This window comes from Erpetoichthys calabaricus, chromosome 3, assembly GCF_900747795.2.
Source record: "Erpetoichthys calabaricus chromosome 3, fErpCal1.3, whole genome shotgun sequence".
In the NCBI taxonomy this organism is placed as follows: domain Eukaryota; kingdom Metazoa; phylum Chordata; class Cladistia; order Polypteriformes; family Polypteridae; genus Erpetoichthys; species Erpetoichthys calabaricus.
This window is the reverse complement of record NC_041396.2, coordinates 138,071,996-138,099,100: the sequence shown is the minus strand read 5'-3', so window position 1 is coordinate 138,099,100 and position 27,105 is coordinate 138,071,996. Positions and strand designations below refer to the sequence as shown.

The window sequence follows — 27,105 nt, the reverse complement described above, 5'->3', positions numbered from 1 at the left end:
CAGGGACTGCTGGGAGTTGCAGTTTCAAATTCTATTTGCTACTTTCACCATCCCAAGCCGCGTTTCCTCTACAGTTGCTTCCTGTTCTCTCTACAGTACAGTATTGCCACGAAAAAAGCCATAAAAATTGTGGAGGATATTTGCGGTTTCCGCTAACAATTATTAGATAGGTTCTAAGGAAAAATCCGCCAATGACAGAGGCTGCGAACTCTGAACCACGACTTCGCGGGGGTCTACTGTACATGACATCACATCACAGGATTTAAATACATAAAGTCTGCAGAAATGCATTATTTTGGAAACACCTCTGAAGATGGTTATGGCACTGTTTCTTCTTTTGTCCTGAAGGACAAAGAACAAAATAGATATTATTAATATTTAATGAGGTAATCAAGAGTGGCACCACTGAAACCTATCACCATACCAAGGTTAGAATTAACAGCAGCTTTTGTGGCAGTCAAAAAATATAAGATGCTAAAATGTGATCTTCAAATATCCTTTCAATAATCACTTTTTTGGACTGGTAGCATCACTGGTGTTAAGGGTTGATTGCAAATGAAAGTGCTTGCTGCCAACAGAGTCACAGTGATATGGGAACAAACCCAGCCCTCGCAATGGAGAACTTGGGATGCTTGTGCACGTTGTTTTCTTCAGCTTGCAAGGCTTGATTTACTTGCTGCAGAATCTGTAGGATGTGCCCTATTAGTTGTTCCCTGAAGAAGGCCCATTTGTAATAATTTGAAATTTACTTTTCTTTGAACCTAAACTTTAAATTTAATCCTCTGGCAGTTTACTGTTTACCTTTTCTCCATTTTAGGTCATTCGTTACATTTCACCTGACTAAATTTGAAGAAAAACTGGAAATACTGAGAGGTGTTCTAGAAATTGACTGGGAGTATATGTGCTAGCACAGTTGCAACAGAAATATTGGATCTCTCAAGCTTGTTCAATTCTCAGAGGAATCATTTCAAAGTACACAACTTGTAGAAGATACAATGCAAAACCAGGCCAGCAAAAATGGCAGATTTGCCAGAAGATTGTCTACTCCCTGACCAGCCACCTTTTCCCAATGTTGAGGTTGATTATTTGGACCTTTTCAAGTTAAATTTGAGCGGAGGGCAGAGTAGTGGCTCTGAGGCTAAGGATCTGTGCTGGTATCCCGAAGGTTGCCAGTTCGAATCCCCGTCACTGCCAAAAGAGATCCTACTCTGCTGGGCCCTTGATCAAGGCCCTTAACCTTCAATTGCTCCAGGGGCGCTGTACAATGGCTGAGACTGCGCTCTGACCCCAAGGGGTATGCGAAAACTAACAAATTCCTAATACAAAAAATTGTATAAGGCGAAATAAAGAACAAAAAAAAAATAATAATAATAATAAATGGACGAGGCTTAGTCAAGAGGTATGGAGTAAGTTTCACTTGCCCAACAATAAGAGCTGTACACATTGAATGTTGCACATGGTTTAGACACTAATTCCTGCATTAATGTTGCTTCATTTGTAGAAGAGGACAAGTAAAAGTTATGCACTTGAATAATGGGTTAAACTTCGCTGATGCTGGAAAAAGAACTTTGAGAAGCAATCAAAGACGTTGACCAGGATAAAATAAGCAAAATGATGATTTAAGACAGAAGTTAAATTGATATTCAACCTGCCATCAGCTTCGCATCACGGCAGTGTATGGGAAAGACAAATTAGAAGCATAAGAAAAGTCCTAAACTCAGTACTTAATCAACAAACATTAGACAGTGAAAGTCTTCAAATAGTAATGTGTTAACTAGAATCTCTTAACAACAGATCCTTCACAAAGGTATCAGATGACCCAGTCATTCACTTTTACTCAAGAATCAACCCAGCATACCCCTCCAGGACTTCTGTCTAAAAATGACCAATATACATAAAGACACTGGAAACAAGTTATTTACCTGTACCTTAAAAACATCAAAAATTGCTTACACCAAGAAGAAATTTTAAACCAGGAAACATTGTTTTGATAGTAGATAAAGCTGCATCTTGCAACTCTTGGGTAAATGGGTGAAGCCAATATCAGATACCATAGGTGCAGTCAGAAGTGTTTGTGTACAGACCAAAACCAGCGTACTGGACAAACTTGTAAACAAGCTATGTCTGCTTCAAGAAACAAATTAATTCAAATGATAGATCTTAAATCTATATATATAAAATTCTTTTCGCGTTTGAAACTGAAATTACGTATGACCACGAGATATGGAAATTACGTACAGCGCTGACCCATCTGCCACCAGGTGCGTTCTGACAGAGAAGTTTTATTTATTCGTCCACGTGACTGTTGCAGAAACCTCCACATTGTAACTTTTTTTTAGTTGGCAGTACTAGATAGTAGAAGAGATGAGGAAAACAGCTTTGCATCTTTCTACTTTTTAACTGCGGCGAGCTGTAAACAATGTGCATGAGAACAAAGTGGATGCTGGGAGGCGCGAAATGTCGGGCTGCTCCGCGGTTTTGAGAGCTTCGCAGTTTCGGGCAACGTCCTCTCTTCTCGCACTGTTTGTGACACTTCAAGTGCCCCGTCAGCTCCTGGGAGAGTGGAAATCTTTGCGAATGAGTGTAATCGGCGCCATTGAAGCAGGACTCTGTTTGTAAATTACCCTCCACTACTACTTACTGTCCCTTAAAGTAAGTTCGGGTCAGTAAAACCCCGCAACATTCAAAGTTACTTTTGTGATGAATTATTTTAAGAAATAAATCACAGGCACGTAATGCAAGGTTGTCCGGCAGAAATTTAGATGATCACATTGAAAATGTAATTTCTATACCACAGCGGTCGTGTAGCGCCTTTTACAAAGGATCTACTGCCGAGAGATGATCCAAATACATTTTAGCTGCTGTTAGTACTACTTACCTGTTGTGTTATAGCGCCTTTAAAATGTAGTTTGTCCCAAACCACTCCAGTAGTGCTCAATATATCTTTACTTCTTAAATGTTAATGTATTAAACCACTCCAGCAGTGCTCAATATACAGTATCTTTACTTCTTAAATGTTAATGTTTTACTGTTTAATAACTTATAGACTACATTTTATTTTTTTCCCTTGCACTCATTGAGCGAAGCCACTGGGTAATCAACTAGTGTGTTCATAATTTTGTTTTTGTGTTTATATATTTAGGGTTTTTGAATAAGTTAAGGCTCTTATCCAAGTAATACTGCAGTAATTGTCTGCCCTCAGCATAAATGATTAGGACTGGAAAATGTAAGAGCCATTTGTTAGTTAGATTATGTTATATTTTCCTAGTTATATTAAAATGTTTGCCTGTATATTAGTGCATAGTCAATAGAAGTTTCAATTATAACCTCTACAAGCTAAACTGTAAATGAAATATTCTAATTATTTTATTCTGGCTGGAGATCAGGTCAGTCTGTTATCTGCCTTGCAGCTGGTAAGGTCATTGAGGGCAAACAGTATCAAGCTGTACTGAATATACTGAAGTAAAGACTATACAAGTTTGCAGTGGAAAGGTAACATAGCTTTTAAGTATAGAAACTAACTGAAGTTTAACATGAATAAGCTAATATTGTAATGAAACAGAGAAGAAGCCTTTTTCCCCTTTTGCCTTTTATTCTGTGTACATAATAACTTTTTTTCTGAATTTTTGTAATTTGTTCTTTTTTAAATTTTCACTAAATCTTTTTAAAACAAACTGTTATTCGTTTGACTCATGCTGGATCCCACCCTGCCAACTCAATCGCTGCTTGATCGCTGTTACAACAATTTTTCTTTAGTCTGAAGTAATTCATTCTAATGGAAATTGACCTGTATTTTGAGTTAATTAAATATTGAAGGTGTGCAGGTTTAGATTGTGGCATTACAATAATATATATTTTTTATTTTATATAATTTAAAATTAATATATTATTAATTACATTATATTTATATTTCCTGTTATTTATTGTGTTGATATTTTCATAAAATATTAGCTTTGCTTATTATCATTGTTCCTTTTTTTGTATTTTTAGTCATCCTAACAATTGTAAGATCTTAAGTCGTTTTTCATAGAAGCTCACCTATGGCAATATATGAAGCATTTGTCCAAAACATGAAGCAAGTTAGTTGTCGAGCTGTCTTAAACGACAGCTGATTTTGAATATTTTTCAGATTTCCGTCTTTTGACAAGCATTCATCTTTTTCAAAGTCAAACCACCCCCAATTTTTTTTTTGTTTGGAATGTGCCGTGCATATATATTAGCACATTTAGTCATTTTTCAGTTCCAGGCAAGAATTAGTGGTGGTTTCATTTTTACCATTGATTTTTAGAAATTTTACAACCTTTTCTGAAATTATTTCACTTAGGTTATTAACAGTAGATTGATGGACAAAAATGACAAATTTATCAGTTTAAAATTAGGTCTATAACACAGTAAAGTCTGTAAACAGTGAAGAGGCCTGAATACTTTCTGAAATCACTGTATTATAGGGTAAATATACTTGCATAAGGTTGTGTTTATCATTTTTCTGTAGAGACCGGAATTTATTCCATGTCTGGTACAAAATAATGTAATGCTGTATATTACCTTTGGCAATACCGGTAACTAAGCAAATAATTCTGCAAGGTTCCTACTTTATTTTCCTCGCCTTTCTCTGTTGTAGGAGGTGGGTCGCTGGGCTTTAGACTTATCTAGGTAACTGAAGCACACTCATTATAAGAAACACAATAATACAATTTATTGATAAACAGAATGATTATAGAAGTATGATAAATATACAAATAAATAAATGCATATGTAGAGTGATATATAAGACTGGACACGGACAGACAAACATATCAGAGAGGGTTGCAGTTTACTGATATTTAGAGTTCTACTAAACTTGGCACCGATAGTTTTATTATATCAAAGTCTTTAAAGATGACGTCCAATGTTGTGTGAAGTTGTTGCTGTTCCAGGTTCAAGTGGAGAATTCTTCATGTGTTGCAGTGCACTTTTTAAACTGCATGATCCTTATCAGTGCTATGTTGCTGCTTCCTTAGCTTGCCTTCTGCTGTCTCTTGCCACTTCATAGGAAAAAGAATGACTCATTCTCTTCCAAGAGTTTAGATGCTGAAGTTCCCTGCTTGAAATAATGGTTTCTCAGCTTTGTCAAGCTATTGGTACACAGCTTTGGCTTGACAGACTCGGATTCAGAGAATTTTACCTTTCCAGGTCTTCATGGAGAGGACTGCTCACACCTTGTTATTTTGAGATTAGATTTTCTAAAGTCATTTTAGAGAATGTGGCAAAGATCCCAAAGATATCACAGTTCCCCAAGCTTCTCTTTGCTTCTCTCCATTTTATGTCATATTTTTCTTCTTCTCACTTATTACTTTGAAGGATGAGGTGCATGTAGTTTTAAAAAAAGGTTGAACCTTCTCCTGATTGGAGGTCCACGTGTTTCCTTGTTGGTAATATTCATAAAACCGACACAGACATGACATGCAGTAGTCCTTAGAAGAAAATTTCCAGTAAGAGCAAGTTCATACACTGCCTTATCCTAGAGAGCCATGCTTATAATAATCTGACATGATTATTCAGACAGGCTTGCTTATATTATCTATCTATCTATCTATCTATTGGCCTTATAGATGTTTCATAGTAGACATAAAAACTTTGCTCACATTAGTAGGAATATATTTTAGGTCATCAATTGAACAATAGTGAAAGAGTTGAAATGTCTGTATATCAGTTCATCTTAGTGCATTTTAGTGTAATTATTAAAAAAACAAAATAGTATAGACAGAACTTCATTTAATTCTAAAGTGGTGAGAGCACAACGGAGACTCTCTACATGGAGATCCAAGTACTAAAATCAGATGAAAGGATTTCGATTTTTTAACATTGTAATTAAACCACACATTTTCTAAGGTTAGCATGTCTGGGAATATTTCCCAGGTTATTTTAAATGAAGATCCTCCAAAAATATGAAACTGGAAGAAAGTCAGACAAACAAAAACCCAGGCTGGTGGAAGCTTGTCAGCATGCATTTATTTTCTTTTCATGGGAAGGGAGCATCCCTGTTGCCAACTGTGTAGCTGGCAAGGTGGTCCCTGAACTGAGGCACAAAATCTTATTTATAACCACTTTGTTATCAGAATAGGCTTACATAACACATGATATAAAGTATTTTACTGATTGATCCTTTCAGAAGCATGACTTAATCACACAGCACAAATAATTCATTCATTTGCTTATGTGCTGATTACAAGTTGTCCATTTTATCTTCTTTATTCTAAAGGGTTAAAGTCCACACTGTTTATGTGCAGTTTCACAATGTTTAGCATTCCACTCTTTCTTATCTGGCACAATACAATTTACAAAGACATTATATTTTAACCTTGTAATTTACACAAACCATTACATTCTAACTTAACCTTGCAGTTTCTTAGCAGTGCATTCCACTACACAAAAGCATGCTATCACTCTCATAAATGCAAAAACACTAAAATTTTCTTCCACAAAATATATTCTGAAGTTAATAAAGTCAATAAAAGGAGAGAAAAAACACAGAAAAGAAAAAGTCTTCAGTGAGTTTAAAAAGGCAATACTTTTGTGTTAAAGACGAGAAATTATTTGACACGTCCTATGATATCTAATGATACAGTATGGATAGAATATTCTGCATGGTGGATTTTAATTTACCATTCATTGAAAATACTAAAACAGCCTTATTTGCTAAGAATTGTCTGTCCTTTGCAGTGTATCACTGCAGTTGTATTATCTGCTTCAAATTCCATGGAGCAGGTGCTAGTATTTTATAATGTAGGAAAGTTAGTGTTGGCTTTGGTTTATCATTCTCATGGGAGAGAGGTACTCAAAAATTATCACCTTCAGCTTCCAAAAGTACATTCTACCTTGGGGAATTCAATCCACATTACAGTCATTGAGATGAATGGCCTCTTTTATAATAACAGTGCATATTAAAACAACCCACTTTCTGGGAAAACACAGGCATTGAGAGCTTATTTTAATTTTTAAAAAATCATTAACACTGGAATCCCTGAAGCCTACAAAAAAACTCGTAATCCTGGCCCACTTTAAATCCCATAACACCTCTCCATTCAGCGTCTTTTGTTTTGTAAATGTGTTGATTAGCAGCAAGCAGTCTGCTCTCCCCCCACCATCACAGAAAGGGCAAAAAGCTTTCCCAGCCCAAGCCTCGTTTATCTGAGAATGAGATAACCTGCACCTGAATAGGGTAAACAATATATCCTGATTATTTGGAACACATGCATTTCATGTGTTTTTCGTGTCTACAATGATATATGTAAGTGTAGGATGATAGGAAATGCAAGAAATGTTGAACACATGCCTAAAAGACAAAGTTTTTTTCATGTTTTAGTACTAATGGCAAAATTTTCCCATGAAGTGTATAACGTGTGAAGACTGAAGTCCAAATATCAAATAAACACTTTCACAAAGGGTACAAGTATAAGAAAACAACTGTGCTTTTATTCATGAATATAACCAAAGAAAAAAAAATCCGGTTAGTGTACGTCGTCGGAAAGACTTCTTTGGTAGTACGGTAGTGAGCTGCTCATATTGTTACTATTACACAATAAAAACATACATTTGATTTGAGTCTATAACAGCCGGTGTAAATGTATAGTACTTGTAAAGGTTAACTTTTTTTTTTATATATTTTTTATTCATTTTTATTCTCTGTCGTGTTCATGCTCCCCCCCGATCTGACAGTGCTGTTTTCAAATAAAGACGTGCTATAACAGAGGTGAACTCAGATGAGGATGATGGTTCTACATCGGAGAAAGAGAACAGAGGCCCTCCCCGCAAGAAACGTCCACTAACATATAAGAACAACACAGCTGCTCCACAGGAAAAGGCGAAGATGGCTTTTGGATACAGCAACAGGTCGGGCATCATCCTGCCAGTCAGTCTGCCCCACACCTGTCCTTCAACGAAACAGCACAGCTTACAGAGCTCACCAAGGTTTCTGCTCTGTCCTGTTTGTGATTGTTTTGTGATGGTCTTTATATGAAAACATTTATATGTTACTTATATAAAAGCCAGATCGAATGTTTTTTACCTTGATTTATTTTCATATCTTCCTACAGCGTAAAGTCACAAGTAGACAGCAGAGCTTCCACTGTTTGATCAACACGGGCATGCTGACAAAGTACATGTGTTCTGAAGTGACTTTAGCTGCAGGTGGAAGCTCCTGTCGCACCTTACGCAACTGTGTTTGATCTTATTAAGGTAAAGATCCCAATCACCCCACAGGAGAAAGACTTTCCGAGACTAAGGTCATAAAGCTTATGACATTGTTTCTGGACAAAAGCAGAGTTGTGTGGAGCTTCCACCTGCAGCTAAAGTTTACTTGTACCTTTTGTGAAAGTGTTTATTTGATATTTGGACTTCAGTTTTCACACATTATACACTTCATGTCAAAATTTTGTGATTAGTACTAAAACATGAAAATGTTTGTCTTTTAGGTATGTGTTTGACATTTCTTGCATTTCCTGTCATCCTACACCTACATAGATCTTTGTAGACACAGAACACACATGAAATGCATGTGTTCCAAATAATATATTACTTACCCTATACAGCTGCAGGTACCTCACCTCCAGATAAATAAGGCTTGAGCTGGGATAGCTTTTTGCCCTTTCTGTGGCATTGGTGATGGGATAGCAGACTGCTTTCTGTTTGTGCTAATTGACACAGTTACAAAACAAAAGACGCTGAATGGAGAGGTGCAAAGGGGTTTAAGGTGGGCCGGGATTACGAGTTTTTTCGTAGCTTCCGGGATTGTAGTGTTAAAGGAGCCATATACATTCCCTTAGCTGTACTGCTAGCCAGCTTGTAAAAAATGTGAGTGTTTACTGGTAAACTGGCTAGTTAATTTAACTTAATCTTCCTGTGGAGTGTTCTTTCCTCGTTGACTTCAGATTTGCCTGGCTTTCCTTCAGAAAGTGTGCATTTGGACTGAAACTGAAAAGAAACAAACAGCACATCTTTGGGCTTGGACACTTTTGTAGACACTGTTTGTAAAGCCTGCTGCAGCAGAAGTAAGAATCATTAAAATACCTGTGTTGTCACACCTACAATTCGGATTAACTGTAGTTCATAATCCCAAATAATGTGGCCATTTTTTGTTTTATAGCTAACAAATGCAAAAGTAAGGAATAGTGCACTTCTAGCAGCCTCTATAGGGCTGACATAGATCATAATGGAATGCTTGATTTTACAGTATTTATTTAAAAGCAATAGTTTTGGCAAAGACTTTCACTGTATTTGAGTTTTTCATCATCATCATACTTTTCTAAGTCACTCAGTGTTCTTTCAAGTGAAAATTTAATAATAGCTGAATCACTCATTTTAAGAAAGTGAATAGTGCATTTTATTGACAAACACAGAAGGTAAAGAATCCAGCAGCACAAAAGTGTCTAATGAATTTTATTACAGGTTTTATTGTTTTTATTACCTAACATACATAAAGCAAACCATAAGTTATTTCAACATAAATTCTTGAACACTCAGAAGAGGCCAATGAACTTTGTTTCAGGTTTTCTTGTTTTTATTTAGCTAACATGCATAAGGTGAACCATTAATTGTTGGAGAATTCAGGATGAAGAAACTAAAGATGCCACTCTTAGAAACTGTTTCTCATTTTACTGCTCAGTCATATGTTGTGTGTGTGGCATCAAGATAAAGGTGGATGATTTCTCCGTGGACATGCGACTTATACTTTCCACAACACACACACGCACTACACCACGCAACATACAGTGTGCATACAGTACAGTAATTTATTGATAAGGGGTTCTTAACCTGAAGGGATGAGTTTCAAGGGGGTCCATGAGGGTCAGATAAAAATTAACATTTAAATTCACTATACAGACCGGGTACTGTTGATTTAGTGGTGGTAGTAGTAGTAGTAGTAGTAGTAGTAGTAGTAGTAGTAGTAGTAGAAAACATAGTTAGTAGTAAATCTGTTTTAATTTGCAGAAGAGGATTGTATTTCTTAATTAGATTGAGTGGTCATTACTTTTTGCATAAAAGAGGAATGTGTATTTTTTGGATTGCTTACTTTAAAGTTTAATAATACTTTGTGTATGTCATATATGTATGAGACAATCAAATCTCGATAAATAAAGTTCAATATATTCATTGCATGCAAAGTTGATGTGAATATTTTTAGAGAAGGGGGTCCATAGCTTTCATCAGATTCTTAAAGGGGTCTGTTACTCAAATAAGGTTAAGAATCACCGATATTGTGATATGGTAAAAACCTTGAGCAGTATGTATTGTAAAACACATTTCCCACTAGATGGCATTGAAAAGCTGTGTTCACCTTGTTCATGACCTAAGCTGTTTCTCTGACATCAAAAGCATGAACTTTATAGTAGAACATATAAGAATGTGCTCTTGCACATAGCCAAACAACCAGTATGTTTTACAATTAGTTAATTTTACTACCTAAATGAATATTTTATGATAAAAGATCTGATATTAAAATGTAGTGTTGTGGTAAGCATTCCATCTATAAACAATACTTTTCTATGAGTTTAATAAGATTGGAGGTTTCACAGATTATTTCATGTAAGCTTCTGGCAGGCCAGCAGACAAAGGTTTTTTATTACATAATTATAAGTTGATGGTTTTGAGTCCCAGTGATGGTTTTTCCATCTTCATACTGTTTATCACACATTGTTAAATTAAATTTTAGCATGAGCCTGAGTGAATGAATGCAGTTATTTGTGTTAAAGGGAGGGAAGGTACACTGCATCTACAGGATTACTTAATAGCCACAAACAGTAAGCTCCTTTTTTTTCCTCCCACATCTTATTCTATTCTGCACAAATGTTTCTCCATTCCACTTTAATATATGAAAGTCTATACATTTTTTTGGCCTCTTTCAAGTTTTCACTTTTTTATACTGAAAGCATTCCAAGAACAAGGGGGAAGTACATGAACTCAGTCATTAACACAAAAGAGGCTAATTCAGAGAAGGGGTGAAAGATACACAGTTCTCATTAAGTAAATAGATCAGACATAACACTGTAAAAAGTTCTGTTCACTGGATTGGTATATAATGTGTGCCTTATTTGTAACAGCAGGCATGATAAAATAGTTGAAGCCTTAAAAAAAATTTTTTTTTTGTTTTATTTGTTTGTTCAATGTTATGTGAGGCAAGTCCTTGCTCTTTTTGGTTTCTGGATTAAAATGACAAACTAGCTTATATTGCCTATTGCAGTGTACAATAAAAATTGTCATATTTTTAGACAGCTTAGCATTGTAGCACTTTTTTTTAACCATTTTGTTGCTCTTGATAATGATAGTTTGCTGATAAGCCGCTATGCCTCTCTGCTAGGTGATGTCTGTGTTATGACTTAAAGTTTTTTTCCTATTGTGTGACACTGCACGCAGCCATACAAGCACATATTTTGTTGAAGTCAAGTGAGAAAGTTAGTTGGGATTTCCTTCTTCACAGAAAATTGTCATTATCAAAATGACATATTTTTATAAGCAGTTTTCCTGCAACATGTGACTGTTGTAGGTGACAACATTTTTCATTCCACTTTGTTACAATAGATGGGTTAATGACATGCAAGTGACCAGGTTTTGTTCCCTGAAAAACATTGTGGGGAAAAAAGTGTAACCTCCATACAGAATACCGACAGGTAAGAGTTAAAATGAAACCATGGATTTGATTGTTAGAAGTACTATTTACTACTCCAACTTGTATTCCTGTTTCAAAGTTTTCCCTTAACAAAAATAATTAAGACTAAATTATTACAAAATGCACACCTGTGTGATATAGATAGATACTTTATTAATCCCAAGGGGAAATTCACAATTTTTTTCCTGCATTCATATCAGCAAAACATTTATGAGGTAATACCAAACATATTTAGAGTATAATGCCTTTTTTTGAGTTATGAAAATAAGCTTCTGTAAAAAAAAAAAAAAAGTTATTTATATTGTTAATTTGTTGTATCAGTTTAAGTATGCATCCTGCAGGACATGGACTTTAAATTCTCAGGTGATATTTTGAAGAGCAAACTATTCTCACTGACCTATATAAAACATCATTTTTTGACTAAATCTACAGTATCTAAAGGTTTGAAAGTAACTTTTATTTATACACATTTTCCTCCATAACAGGGATGTTATTGTCTTGCTGTTTTCATGTCTTGCTCCTTTTTTCATACCAGGGGGGTATTTTCCGTACTTTGCTTAAATCATCCGAGATCAGATGCCTCATCTTGGATGAGTTAATGCCAGTGAAACTCATCCGGGATAAGTCGGTTTTTCAAACGCAGCCGTGTAGTAGATTAGTCTAGCTGGATCTAATCATCCGAGATGAATGCGCACGCCCGCGCTGATTAAAAAGCCCATATATATTGAGTCTAGAAAACATGATCAGCAAGTCCTTGATAGGCTGTAACAAAATGACGAAAGAACGGGCGCAGTTTTTTTTTTCTTCACACAAGCAGAGCAAGACCTTTTATTCAAAGGATATGACGAATTTCAAGATTTAATATGCAAAAGGGGTAACACTGCAAAAGCAGCCCAAACCAGAAAAGACGCCTGGCAAAAAGTGGCCGACAAATTAAACGCCAAGTAGTGTGCATTGTACTTACTGAATGCAGCGTTTCATTTTCTATGTGTCAGACTAATTATTATTTAATCTATACTAATAAAAGGCAAAGACCTCACTCACTCACTCACTCACTCACTCACTCACTCACTCACTCATCACTAATTCTCCAACTTCCCGTGTAGGTGGAAGGCTGAAATTTGGCAGGCTCATTCCTTACAGCTTACTTACAAAAGTTAGGCAGGTTTCATTTCGAAATTCAAAGCGTAATGGTCATAACTGGAACATATTTTTTGTCCATACACTGTAATGGAGGAGGCGGAGTCACGTATCGCGTCATCACGCCTCCTATGTAATCACGTGAACTAAAAACAAGGAAGACATTTACAGCACGAGTCACACGCGGGAAAAACATTCATTACACAATTGACAAGGCAGCGAAACAATAAGAAGCAAGTGAGTGACGCATACAAGCATCTTCATAAGACACGAGGTATAAAAAAGCACGGTGTAAACCGTAAGTCTAAATTAACTTTATAGAAACGCTCCCGCTGCCGTTTGCAATACCATATTCGCGAGATACAAGTTTAACCCCTTCACCGCCCTCTGCCGGATATATCCGGCACCGCTGTTTTAATGCTAACGCCATACTGCCGGAATTATCCGGCACATTTGCCTGTGGTTATATGAATGCCTGGCAAGTAGTATAACTGACGGTTTGGCGTGGGTATTATTACTACGTTGTATTTCGACAAGTCTGTGGTTGTTTTGGCCGGTCATGTGACGTGATTCGCATGTAACAGCTGTGAATATGGCGAAACGTAAACTGACTTCAAGTGAGGCTTTGCAGGCGATTTTGGACAGTTCTGATCATGATTGTAGCAGTTCTGAAGAAGATTTTAGTGACAGTGATGAGCAGCAACGTGCGCTGCATGATATTGTGAATGAAGACGCATCGGATGACGGCGCTGAGTGGGTGTATCCCCAGCATCTCAGCTGGGCTGCTGCCCGTGGTGAACTACCTTTTCTGCATTCGTTTGAGGGAACGTGTGGCTTTATTGTTGATGTAAACAATTACACTGCTGAGCAGTTTTATGAGCTGTTTGTGTCACCTGATTTGATTAGACATTTTGTTCATCAGACAAATCTGTATGCAGCACAGTTTATTGAGAAAAATCCCAATTTACCTCCACATTCCCGTGTTCGTGCTTGGTTTGACACTGATGAAAACGAAATGAAAAAATTCATTGGGATTTTGATGTTGATGGGAATAATCAGAAAACCAGATATTGAGATGTACTGGTCTACAGATCCTATGTATGCAACACCTATTTTTGCAGCTGTCATGACACGTAACCGATTCTCTTTGCTGCTGAAATTCTTTCATTTGAATGACAACAGAAACGAGCCAGATAAGAAAGATCCAAACCGCGACCACTTGTTCAAGCTACGTCCTTTGATTGATCATTTATTTGAAGCATTTCAGTTGCCCTACATGCCAGGACCGTCAGTTGCAGTTGATGAAAGTTTATTGTCGTGGAAGGGCCGCTTACAGTTTCGACAGTATCTACCATTGAAAAGGGCACGGTTTGGTATCAAGATGTTTTGCTTAGCTGAGAATTCAGGTTACATTTATAGATTTCGTGTATACACTGGCAACTTGCACAACATTTAGTGGTCAATACTGCTTGAATAAATGTAAAAAATGTAAAAAAAATGTAAAAAAGTAAAAAAACAAAAATTGTTCAGATTTCGCCTGGCTTGGGGAATATTTAGGGAGTTGGCGGTTAAAGGGTTAATGAGAAGACACGAGGTATAAAAAAGCACGGTGTAAAGCGTAACCTTAAATTAACTTTATAGAAACGCTTCCGCTGCCGTTTGCAATGCCATATTCGCGAGATACAAGTTTAATGAGAAGACACGAGGTATAAACGAGAGTTTGCATCACTTTGTAACAGAGTTAAAATTGCTGTAGCGAGAAACTTTTAACTGCCGGGTCTTAGCTAACATTAAATAAACCCGTGGACATCGCAACATCACACAAGAGAGCGGCTCACATGAAGTGACTGAACGCAGCAGGAGTGATCACTTCCATGAATCAAACCTGTTCAAAAAACACATTACACAATTGATAAGGTAGGAAAAGAATATGAAACAAGGCACGGTATAAACCGTAACTTTAAATTAAGTTTATAGAAACGCTGCCATTTGCAATACCATATCCGCCCCTGCGAAGCGCGGTGATTTTGCTATATATATTAAACTATTTCAACCATTGTATGATCTGCTTCTCGCAACTGAAAGAGGGCACCGCGGCAGAAGTTAGCCGACTTGCTCACCAACCACAAGCGTTACCTGGTAGGTAACCACTCATACAATCAGATTGTGAATCAGACTACGAATGCCTGCAATGTAATTTCCCCGATCTACATGCTGTCAAATGAACGAACCACACGCCGTGGCACAACGTTACGGGCTTCGCCTCTACGTCCGAGGATCGATTCCTGTAAGGGAGTGCAGTGACTGTGTACTCCTGATGAGCCCACAATTACGGCGAAACACGTGTCGCATACTATGCATCTTCAAAGCACGGTGTAATCAGTAAGTTTAAATTGAGTTTATAGAAACGCTCCCGCTGCCGTTTGCAATACCATATTAGATGACTTTGTAACGGAGTTAAAATTGCTGGAGCGATAAATTTTTAACTGCCGGGTCATGTCGCGTGTTCTTGGGTAGGTACACCAAAAAATGTATACATTTATGCATGTAATGGGCAAACAAAAAATGTACTATACCCGAAAGCACTACAGTAGTACTCAATGTATCTTTACTTCTTAAATGTTAATGTTTTACCGTTTAATAATTTATACGCTTCTTATATGTTATTCAGATTCTTTTATCAAAATACCAGTAACAGCGCACTGCACGATAACGTGGAGTGAATACACTTGACATGACCATTCATAGTATTTATCCCCTTTCACTGTACGTTTACCATTCGTTTGCTCAGAGGTTGATGCGCTTGCTCTTCACCCTAGCGTCCCGCTGCTTTCTTCTTTCGTCAGCATCTTTTCCCATTAAAATTGATTTTTTTTAAAACTTTTTCTTTAATTTTTCAGTTAAGCTGGCACTTAAGTCTTCAATCTGCCTCAAGAATGATTAGCGGAGGTGGTAGACAATGAAAACGTCAGCCGTATGCATCCGCCACGCACGCACTGGTGCGCGCAGCTGTGAGTTGATTCTACAATAAAATAAAATAAAGATAAAAAGAGTAATAACTTGCAGCACCGCTATTCAATTACACTTGCCTAACGCCTCTCCTAAGGGGAAATACTGTGGGATCTGGGCATCCGTCAAAGCAGCAATCACAAGCCCGATTAGAAAGCGGGAAGCTGTGATTTGTCCTCTCCCTCCCATGTAACAATCACAGCCCGTGTTGCAACGCACTATGTATGTATGTATGTATATGTATATATGTGTATGTGTGTATATATATATATATATATATATATATATATATATATATATATATATATATGTGTGGGAAAGCGAATAGTAGACTTGACGTAGTATATGTGTACCAAATTTCAAGTCAATAGGTGAAACGGTTTGCGAGCTACAGCTGATTTAAAATCCTGGACAGACAAACGAATAGCCACGGTAGCGTATTATAGAAGAACATTTTACTGTTTAATAATTTATATTTATATGCAATGTGCTTCTTTTATATTACTTCATATTCTCATATGATAATGATGTTAATGTTGTTTATATTGATTTCTATGTTATTGTAAGTGCTCTTTATTTGTGGAAAAATAAATTTGGCAATTAAACTTATTTTATACATACATTTTATGTTTTTCTCTTGCACTCAGTGAGCGAATCCACTGGGTAATCAGCTATATATATATATATATATATATATATATATATATAATATAGATAGATAGATACATGTGTATGTATGTAGATATACAAATATGTATATGTATATATATATGTATATATGTGTATATATATGTAGATATACAAATATGTATATGTATATATATGTATATATGTGTATATATATGTAGATATACAAATATGTATATATATGTAGATATACAAATATGTATATATATGTAGATATACAAATATGTATATATATGTAGATATACAAATATGTCTATATATGTGTCTATATATATATATATATATATATATATATATAGACACAATGTGTGTGTGTATATGTATGTGTATATATATATATGTTGATATATGTTTATATATGTGGATGTGTATATGTATATATAAATGTATATATGTATATATGTTTATGTATATATATATATGTTTACATAACCTCTTTAAACACACTTCTTCTCCGCTGCGAAGCACGGGTATTTTGCTAGTATGTCATAATTCCCGATCAAACGTGAGCACAAGGAGAACATGGGAACAGATTAAAGTGAAGTACAAGAATATACTTCAAACTGGTACATATTGGTATATATCTATTTAAAGAATTGTTGACATAAAGAATCATATATAATATAAAAAACATTAATTTTAAAGCTAATAAGACGGCAGTCAAGCAAAAAACAGGTGGAGGTCCACGCGGTCCAGACCTAACCCCTGCAGAACAGTTGGCTTTCCAGCAAAATGCCCATCGCCCTGTTTCTGAGGGCATTCCAGGGGGAAGCTCCTTCTCAGAACCAGTGGCAGGATGCAGTGGTCACTTCATTTCAGGTAAAGGATGGTCATTGCATATATTTGTCCTCGATGTGTGCCATAGATATGTTCCATATAGCCCTCTTTTTTGTTGGGTCAGTTGCAAGGAATGTCTTATCCCTAGAACTTGTGTCTGACCAACGAGATATTGACGAAGGTCAAATATTTGATGAAGACACTATGTCTGATTATTCGGATCTGTGTACAATCCAGTGCCCCAATCACATTTGGAAATCCTGGGTAATGATAATGTTAGGCTGATTGTGAGATTCTTCATGGAACTGTGGGTGTTTTTGCCTGTGTTGCCTACCTGCAATGGCATGAAACGCCTCTTTTATTGTCTGAACACGCAGGTGTCCAGGAAACACTTTGAAAACCCGAAGGAAATATTTCAGAGCCAAACAGACTTTATGACTTGCCTGGCAAACTGCACTTTTAGATAAATTTTCTGCATCGCCTACAGTATATTAAAAAAGTGCCGTTTGCAAAAAACCTCAAAGCAATGCATACTGTCTGTGTGGTTGTGAGAACCAGACTTTTCCTAGTTTGACTTCTAATATAAGGTGCTAATAAATCTTTGAGGTACAATATTCCCCCTCAGCTAAAGCAGTATCTTTCGAAAAGAATTTCCTCCAGGAGCAATAAAGGATCTTGCCAATCACGCAAAACCCTATCTATATGAAATTCTCTTATAATTTGCGCACCAATATCAATTGGTCGCTCATTCATGAATGGCGAAGCCATGACTGAGTGAATTCCATGCACGGACACTGATTAAATTGTGTGAGCTAATCTTTGTTTACATAGAATAAACCTGCTCCGAGCAGGTTTGAGGATTTGGATGTGTTGCTATGACAACACATCCAGCAAGAGTTTCGAAAAATTACATCCGGCTAAACGAGTAATCCACGTAAGAAAAATACCCCCCTGGTCACTAAAACTTTATTCATGCTACTTTTCACTGTTTACTTTGCTACCAAACACTGATTATCTTCAGTTGGGGTATTTATATCTAACTTGTGATACATTCTAGAAGCCATAGTTCCAAAGTATTGAAATTTCTGAAGAAATGCTAACCGCAGGTGCAGGCACACTGATTTTTAATTATGTTTTTACATTCTGAGTATGTGTTTCAATTCCATTTTAGCTTTTTATTTACAGATTCCTCTGATCCGCAAGTTTTTAAATGGCTCACTGACATCTCCCATGTGTGCCGTTTTACATGAAACCTCAAGCCATAATAGGCATTGTGAATTCAGAAGAGAACAAATATATTTTCGAGAAAATAAAGTTAAAAGTGTAAGAACTGTACATAATTTCTGTTCATTTTGTTATCGTAAGTATACATGAGAAAACGACAACATACGTCATGAAACCAGGAGCTTTGCCCCTTTGAAGTAGTTGAATTTGATACATTTTATGATATTTCCTTCACATTTGTTCTGGTCTCCTTTGTCCTCGGTTGTTCACCACTTAAATGTCAAGGGCAAATGAAAACACACACTTATGGGGAGCTCCAGATATATCAAACTTGTCCTTTAATTGGGATTAGAGATTATATTATTTTGCATGATTGCAGAACTTGCAGTAAGACCTTGTCATAATGTACCAACTAATAGAAGAATCACAGAGGAACTTTCTGATTTTAGTGTTTTATTTTTGTTTCTAATGTATTGAACTGATAAGTATAGTTATATTATAAATATTTATGTATTTGTACTGCTCAAGCAACTAGTTTTTGTAGTTCGACCAGAATAACCATTAATGCTGAAACTACAGCATTAAAGGCTTCTTGAGCACAAGGATTTTCTCCTGGTGGGTTTACTAAGTACCTTGGCTGAATGAAGTTTTATAGAAAAACAATTAACACTAGAATCCCTGAAGCCTACAAAAAAAGTTGTAATGCCAGGCCACCTTAAATTCCTTCACACCTCTTCATCAGCGTCTTTGTTTTGGAAATGTGTCATTCAGAACAAGCAGGAAGTAGACTGCTATCCCATCCTCCACCGACGCAGCAGCAGTTCTCCCACCTCAGGTCTCTTTATCTGGTAGTGAGGTGCCTGGGGTTGTATAGGGTAAATAATATATTGTTATTTGGAATACTGTACATACATTTCATGTGTGTTCCGTGCCTACAACGATCTAGATAAATGTAGGATGACAGGAAATGCGAGGCAAGAAATGTTGAACACATAACAGAAACATTTTTCATGTTATAGTAAAAATTAATAAAATGTTGACATGAAATGTATTGTGTGTGAAGACTGAAGTTGAAATATCAAATACAGTCATATGAAAAAGTTTGGGAACCCCTCTCAGCCTGCATAATAATTTACTTTCAACAGAAATGATAACAGTGGTATGTCTTTCATTTCCTAGGAACATCTGAGTACGGGGTGTTTTCTGAACAAAGATTTCAGCACTAGCTAGAAAGGTCTCTGAGTGCCTTGGTGGATTTCTTTGTTGGGCCCAAATGAGGAGAACTCCATTTTCCCTCTATTATTTTTAAATCCCAGAGAGTATTCATTTTGTACATTGGGGGTCTTGAGTTTTGATGCCACTGACTTTCTTACCTTCGCAGTGGTTGTTCATCATTGTTTCATTTGATGTTAGAGTGGCCATTGTAAAAAGTCCATAGTTGTGTACAATATGTCTGAAGTTAACTCTAATGAGAGAATTATTTTCTTTAGAAAATTAATTTAAAATGTCAGGTATTTGACAAAGGAACTTGGACTTGCGTTTACACCTTTCATACTAACAGTCCATTTTTGCTTGTCAGTGCCTTGCTCAGCTTTGTTAACTAATGACTGCCCAATGTAAATGCACATACAATTATGTTTATTGTTTATGGACAGCAAGTATTTATCCAGCTGAGGTACAAGACTGACAAAAATGGAAGGTAAGGTGCCCAAGTAACTAGAGAGTGAAAGGAAGTAACTACAGTCATATGAAAAAGTTTGGGAACCCATCTCAGCCTGCATAATCATTTACTCTACTTTCAACAAAAAAGATAACAGTGGTGTGTCTTTCATTTCCTAGGAATATCTGAGTACTGGGGTGTTTTCCGAACAAAGATTTTTAGTGAAGCAGTATTTAGTTGTATGAAATTAAATCAAATGTAAAAACTGGCTGTGCAAAAATTTGGGTACCCCTTTATTTTTGCTGATTTGAATGCATGTAACTACTCAATGCTGATTACTTGCAACAACAAATTGGTTGGAAATAGCTTGTTAAGTCTTGAACTTCATAGACAGGTATGTCCAATCATGAGAAATGGTATTTAAGGTGGTCAGTTGCAAGTTGTGCTTCCCTTTGACTCTCCTCTGAAGAGTGACAGCATGGGGTCCTCAAAGCAGCTCTCAAAAGATCTGAAAACAAAGATTGTTCAGTATCATGGTTTAGGGGAAGGCTACAAAAAGTTATCTCAGAGGTTTAAATTGTCAGTTTCAACTGTAAGGAATGTAATCAGGAAATGGAAGGCCACAGGCACAGTTGCTGTTAAACCCAGGTCTGGCAGGCCAAGAAAAATACAGGAGTGGCATATGTGCAGGATTGTAAGAATGGTTACAGACAACCCACAGATCACCTCCAAAGACCTGCAAGAACGTCTTGCTGCAGATTTTGTATCTGTACATCGTTCTACAATTCAACGCAATTTGCACAAAGTACATCTATATGGCAGAGTGATGAGAAAGAAGCCCTTTCTGTCACTCACGCCACAAACAGAGTCACTTGTTGTATGCAAATACTCAATCAGACAAACCAGATTCATTTTGGAACATAGTGCTTTGGACTGATGAGACAGAAATTGAGTTATTTGGTCATAACAAAAAGCGCTTTGCATGGCTGAAGAAGAACACTGCATTCCAAGAAAAACACCTGCTACCTACTGTCAAATTTGGTGGAGGTTCCATCATGCTGTGGGGCTGTGTGGCTAGTTCAGGGACTTGGGGGCCCTTGTTAAAGTGGAGGGTCAGATGAATTCAACCCAATATCAACAAATTCTTCAGGATAATGTTCAAGCATCAGTCACAAAGTTGAAGTTATGCAGGGGTTGGATATTCCAACAAGACAATGACCCAAAACACAGTTTGAAATCTACAAAGGCATTCATGCAGAGGGAGAAGTACAATGTTCTGGAATGGCCGTCACAGTCCCCTGACTTGAATATCACTGAAAATCTATGGGATGATTTGAAGAAGGCTGTCCATGTTCGGCAGCCATCAAATTTAACTGAACTGGAGAGATTTTGTATGGAAGAATGGTCAAAAATACCTCCATCCAGAATTCAGACACTCATCAAAGACTATTGGAGGCTTCTAGAGGCTGTTATATTTGCAAAAGGAGGCTCAACTAAGTATTGATGTAATATATCTGTTGGGGTGCCCAAAGTTATGCACCTGTCTAATTTTGTTATGATGCATATTGTATATTTTCTGTTAATCCAATAAACTTAATGTCACTGCTGAAATACTGTTTCCATAAGGCATGTCATATATTAAAAGGAAGTTTCTACTTTGAAAGCTCAGCCAATGATAAACAAAAATCCAAAAAATTAAGAGGGGTTCCCAAACTTTTTCATATGACTGTACTATCACAAAAGGTATAACAAAACAAGTGCACCTTTATTCAAGAATATACCCAAAGAAAAATAAATTATTCAATTTATATGTTGCTATCAATATGTAAAAACCGAAGCACATTTGAGCCCACCTTTTGCCTCCCAGCCCTCTTTTTTATATCACATTTTTACTGGTTTTATCCTTTATCCTTTGATTTATCTCCCGTTATTGTCCTGGTTATGGAGAGTTGACTGCTTAAAAATATGTGCAAATACATTTGAAACATTATATATAGAATATTTTTTTCTTTCTTTCAAAGTGTTGGTTAACTGTGGCACCTAATGGTAGTAAATACAACAGTGTAGTATATGATACATTATTCAGAAATAAGATAACGCCAGTTAACACAGAACAGAGAAAGTAATATTCCAGTTTATAAATATCCAGTGATTATGGGAGAACTATCAGTTGGTCCATTGTTCTTGGGGGAAAAGGGAGTGCTTACCTTTGCCATCTATACTGTACTATACTGTGGGCTGATTTCACTTTTTATGAATTCATAGTTCTTTATGCTGTTGCTATTTACGATGATCCTATCACCACTTTTTAAAATATTTACAGGTGGCTGAATGCCAGTATTTCAGGTAAGCAACAAAATAATAGGCTATGGGCAGAAGAAGTGGGCACTACGGAAGCATATTAGGGCCATGGTGAAGAAAATAAAATATGGACACTGAAGAAAAATAAAGTATTTGTTGAGAATAACGTCTTTATGCCGACTTTATTCTTGCCGTTTATGTCGAGATTAAAGGCAACATTTTGACTTTATTCTCAGTTTGTCATTAAAGTAGAACATCGTAAACTAAACTTCATCTTAAAATGAATATTTACTAGATTTTCTCAAACCCTTTCATAAGTTAATGTTGCACATTGAATGCTTCGTGTTAAGTGTTCCCCGACCCATGTTAATTGGTACGTGCTTCTTAAACTGGTTTCCTCTTGCACTAAGTGGAGGTGCAGGCAGCGATCACTACACACAATACATTTACTGTCATGATATTCCTGCTGCATGAACATTTAGAATGATAAGATAAATACTTGATATAATTTTAATCTCGACACAAACGGCTAGAATGAATCGGAATTGTAGAGAATAAAGTCAACATGTCGACTTTATTCTCGACATATACTTTTTTTTTTCCTTTACTGTGTCCGTATTTTTTTTTCTTCTCCGTGGCCCTAATATGCTTCCGTAGGGCACCTATCTTTTCGGTAACCAACTTAGTTTTTCTTACTCTGTCCTGCCAGTGTCTTAAAAACAAATGAGTCTTACTAAATCTGTGTATTTGTGATGTCAAATGCAGGTATCACAAACCAAAATAACCATATTTCATGAAATTTTTTGCAGAAAAAAGTTTTATAAAAGTCATATTTTTTAAATTAAATTTACATTTCCATGGCAATATAAAATCATTTTCCAGGATTATTTAAAATCTTTTATTTCAGTTCTAGCTGAGTTTTTGGGTTTGTCTAAACTATAGAAACTGATGTGTAGCTTAATTGGGCCACTTTTTGCTTTTGTAAAAATAGTTTTTATGTGGTGTGAAACAAGTTGTCTTTTTGAATGCATTAACCTTACTGACTATAGCCCTTAAATAGAAAAATCTTCTCTTGTCTTCCCTAACAGGTTATGTCTTCTGCATGCTGCACCGCCTCCCTGAGCAGCATGACTGTCTCTTTGACCACTTGGGCCGTGGACGAGAGGAAGCCATCCTGAAGATGGTGAAACTGGACCGCAAGGTGGGGAGGTCATGCCAGCGAATTGGTGAAGAGTGCTCCTGAGCAGCTTTACTTAGGCTCTGTCTTTTAGATCGAATCAACTAGCCTTATCTAAACAAACAAACAACACAACATGGCCCCTATACCTGAGCTAGCCAGTATGCAGACTTTACACCCCGGCTTCCTCACTTCACTTCTCAGGAATGTTAACAGCACGTCCCTACTGGCCAATCTTTTTCTCATTGCAGACTTATTATGGTCTGGGCCCTCCACTGTCTTTAATTTTTTTTTTAATTATTATTATTATTATTATTATTATTATTAATTTTACCCCTTTCAGATTCTTTGCTTGGACTGATAGGGTCAGAGTCATAATATGAACACCGAAGGAAAACTGATATTCCTAGCCAAGTGGACTCAACATGTGTCATTTCTGGCCCACATTTATTGCATGCAGATCAACAGCTCTTTCAGCTTCAACGATCTTGGATAGTTTGTAGCAGTCTTACTTCATTAAAACTTTTGCACAGCAACAGGACTGGGGAAACCTGGGAATTCAAAGGCATTAACATTGGCACCAAGGACCCACGCTGAGAACAATGCCACGATGACCTTTTCTGCCTGGCTCTAACATGGCTATCATGTGTCAGAAAAGCTTGATACATCAGTAATAGCCAAATGTGGTTGGGATTGTTTTTTAGCCCTAACTGATTTGGATCTTTTTATCTGTTGTCTGACCTGATTTTCTTGTAGTACAAAGCTTGGCTATGCTTGTTCCATGGCTGGAACGTTTAAATATAAAGCCAATTAGACCAGCTGACTGTATAATTGTGTGTTCTGTTGGCTAGACCTGTTACTAACTGGCTAAGTAATATTGTCATATGGTGTGATTTCTTACTGAATATTTTTGTATAAGAATAATTATATTACCAGTTAAAAAAACAAGTTAAATTCACCTTTAAATTCACAGATTAGATTTGAAGATCACAAAATTCTGTCAAGTTACACACCACACATGAAAAAACATACATTTGTGGCTTTTCCTTTGAATCCTTAGCACTTCCAACAACTAATAGCTAATTTGGAACAAGCAATACCTGTTCCTGACACTGCATAATAGTTAACCTTCAGCTTTTTCAAGTCAGTAAATGTTCTATTTCCAAAATAGTTATGAGAGTTTAAAGTAGACATTTAAATATATGTCCTTGTGAGGAAGCACTTTCCCACACTTCACAGCAAAATAAGCTTTAGTTATTACTTGAAGTTGTTTTCAGAGGGAATAAAATATACTGGTTTCAGTTAAACATTAGTAGTGTCTATAAGAGTGCATCATATGCTACATGAAAATGTCACTGTCTCTCGTAAATTAGAATTTCACGGTTTGTTTTATACATGCAATATTTCCTAACTATAAAATGCAGAGTATTTGTAAGGTAGAATTTTTTTAGTATAGCATTTTTTTTAGCCTACATTGTCAAGTATTCTGCTTTCCCAACCATTATTACCTTATAAACAGAGCAAGATAGAGGCTGGGCTCTGCAGAACAGGTTGATTTAATAGGTTTTGTAAGCACCAGACCTGATTCTCTTCTTCTCTGCTTTACCATAATGGAATCAGATATAGACAATCATTCAGATCTTCATAGTAATCACAAATGTTCACCCACAGACATTGATCTTTTAGCATAATAAATAAGTTACAGTGCAGTATTTCTAAAGAGTATGTTAGATTTCACATGTAAACAGAACTGAAGAACTTTCTAATTTTGCAACATTTGTAAGGTTGTGACACATAAAGGTTAAAAGATTAAAAAGGCAACAAAGAAAACAGGAGTTAATCTTACTAATTTCCATGTGCTTTGGTAATTTGATTTTCTAGTTTTTCTAGATTTTGAAGCTATAAAATGCCAATGCTTTTATCCTTGCCCAAACTGAAGAGAAATATTCCTTTCATGCAAGTTGTCAGGCAACAAAATATCTGTGCAGTTGAGGGGCTGCTGGAGTCTTAGGATCTGTGGTCTTTTTACTGAATTACCCTTACAGGCAAACAATATGGGAATATCATTAGGAATGGCAACATGTAATCGGTTTGAGCAACAGAGCAACAGCAAGCAGCTGGGGTCTGAAATTGGCTTAACTTAAGGTGTTTTAACATCACATTCTGTGGAAGCCATTACATTTATGGAGTCTTCAAAATGACAGGAAGAAAGGTCATGCGTTGGTTTGAAAGAGTCAACTAGACATTTAAGTAGTTAAGTAACAATGCCTGTGGCATTTATAGGAGACTCTTAATCTCCTCCATGTGGGACTACAATGTGGGGAGTTGGACTGTTCAAGATCAGTGCTTCCTGACAGTAACACCCAGGTGAACCTGAAAAAACAGAAATGAAGCTCAACTGGTCACTTTAAGGGTTCACTTTCCAAAGAAAACAACAAAACTGTACATTTGAGAGTCCCAGTTAATTTTTTTTTTCTCCTCTTTGCATTGCTAAAGCCACCTTGTAATGCTCTGCACAAAAATTCCATAGCTTTTCCAGAGGAAGTATCCCTGGCGGGCTATGCCGAAATTTCCAAGCAAGTTATCAAGGATTTACGATCATCACATGAGATATGCAAAGCAAGTGCTGGGTCTCTTCCAAACCTGGCAAAGGAACTGGTGTTGACTTTAAGGGTGCATTTATTTTAAGGAGTTGTTCTCTGTCATGTTTAAAGTAAAGTATCATTTGTATCCTGAAATGAATCCTTATTTAACCCTTTGTGCTATCAGATTTACTTACATACTTAGCATAGAGCTTAATTTTAGTTAACCATTGTAAAAACAAACAAAAAATCTGTATCTGTTCTTTTCTTTCCCTATTACTGAAAGAAATAAATTCAATTAGGTGAAAGTTACTCTGTTTCATTTTCTTGAAGATCCCAGTGGATTTTCACTTCTTTGAATATCTATATATATTTGTTTTGATTTGGTTCCATTTTTTAAGACCTTCATGATGTTCTCAAATTACTTCAGTATAAAGCAGATGCTAGATTCCCTATAATGTTGTCTGTCTGGTTAGTACTGTACCATTTTCTTATCTGTACTAATAATTGCTGAAACAACTAAAAAATATTTTTAAGAAAAATTACCTTTTGTACATGCTTCCATTAGTTGTTACTAATGTGTTGGTGATGTTTCTTCCCATCGTCATGTCATTTTCTGTCATGTTTTGTTGCTTTTCTGATTATAATTTAACAGCAATTGCTATGTTGATCTCTGCTGGTATAGATTCTGTCTCATCACAACCTTGAATTGATTGAAGTATGAGAATCTAATGTTGTTATTAACTGTTAATTGGTGATCCTGAACTGGCCTAATGTGAGCAACTAAAGTTGTGTTCACTACGATGAGCTAGCATTCATTCCAAGGTTGTTTAATGTTTTGTGTCTAGTGCTTAATGGATAGGCTCCTGTTCCATTGTGACTTTATGAAAAGGAAAAATATTTG

At 36.3% G+C, this 27,105-nt stretch overlaps 1 protein-coding gene across 1 annotated transcript in view; it reads left to right on the top strand.

The window, feature by feature from the left end:
* The window catches only part of zfand3 (zinc finger, AN1-type domain 3), a 294,042-nt gene extending 267,529 nt beyond the window's left edge, over nt 1–26,513 (top strand). Inside the window, exon 6 of the mRNA XM_028797375.2 lies at nt 23,531–26,513. Within this exon, the coding sequence (XP_028653208.1) occupies nt 23,531–23,685 (155 nt within the window). The 3' untranslated portion in view covers nt 23,686–26,513. The remainder of the gene's footprint in view (nt 1–23,530) is intronic.
* Nucleotides 26,514–27,105: the final 592 nt, after the last annotated feature.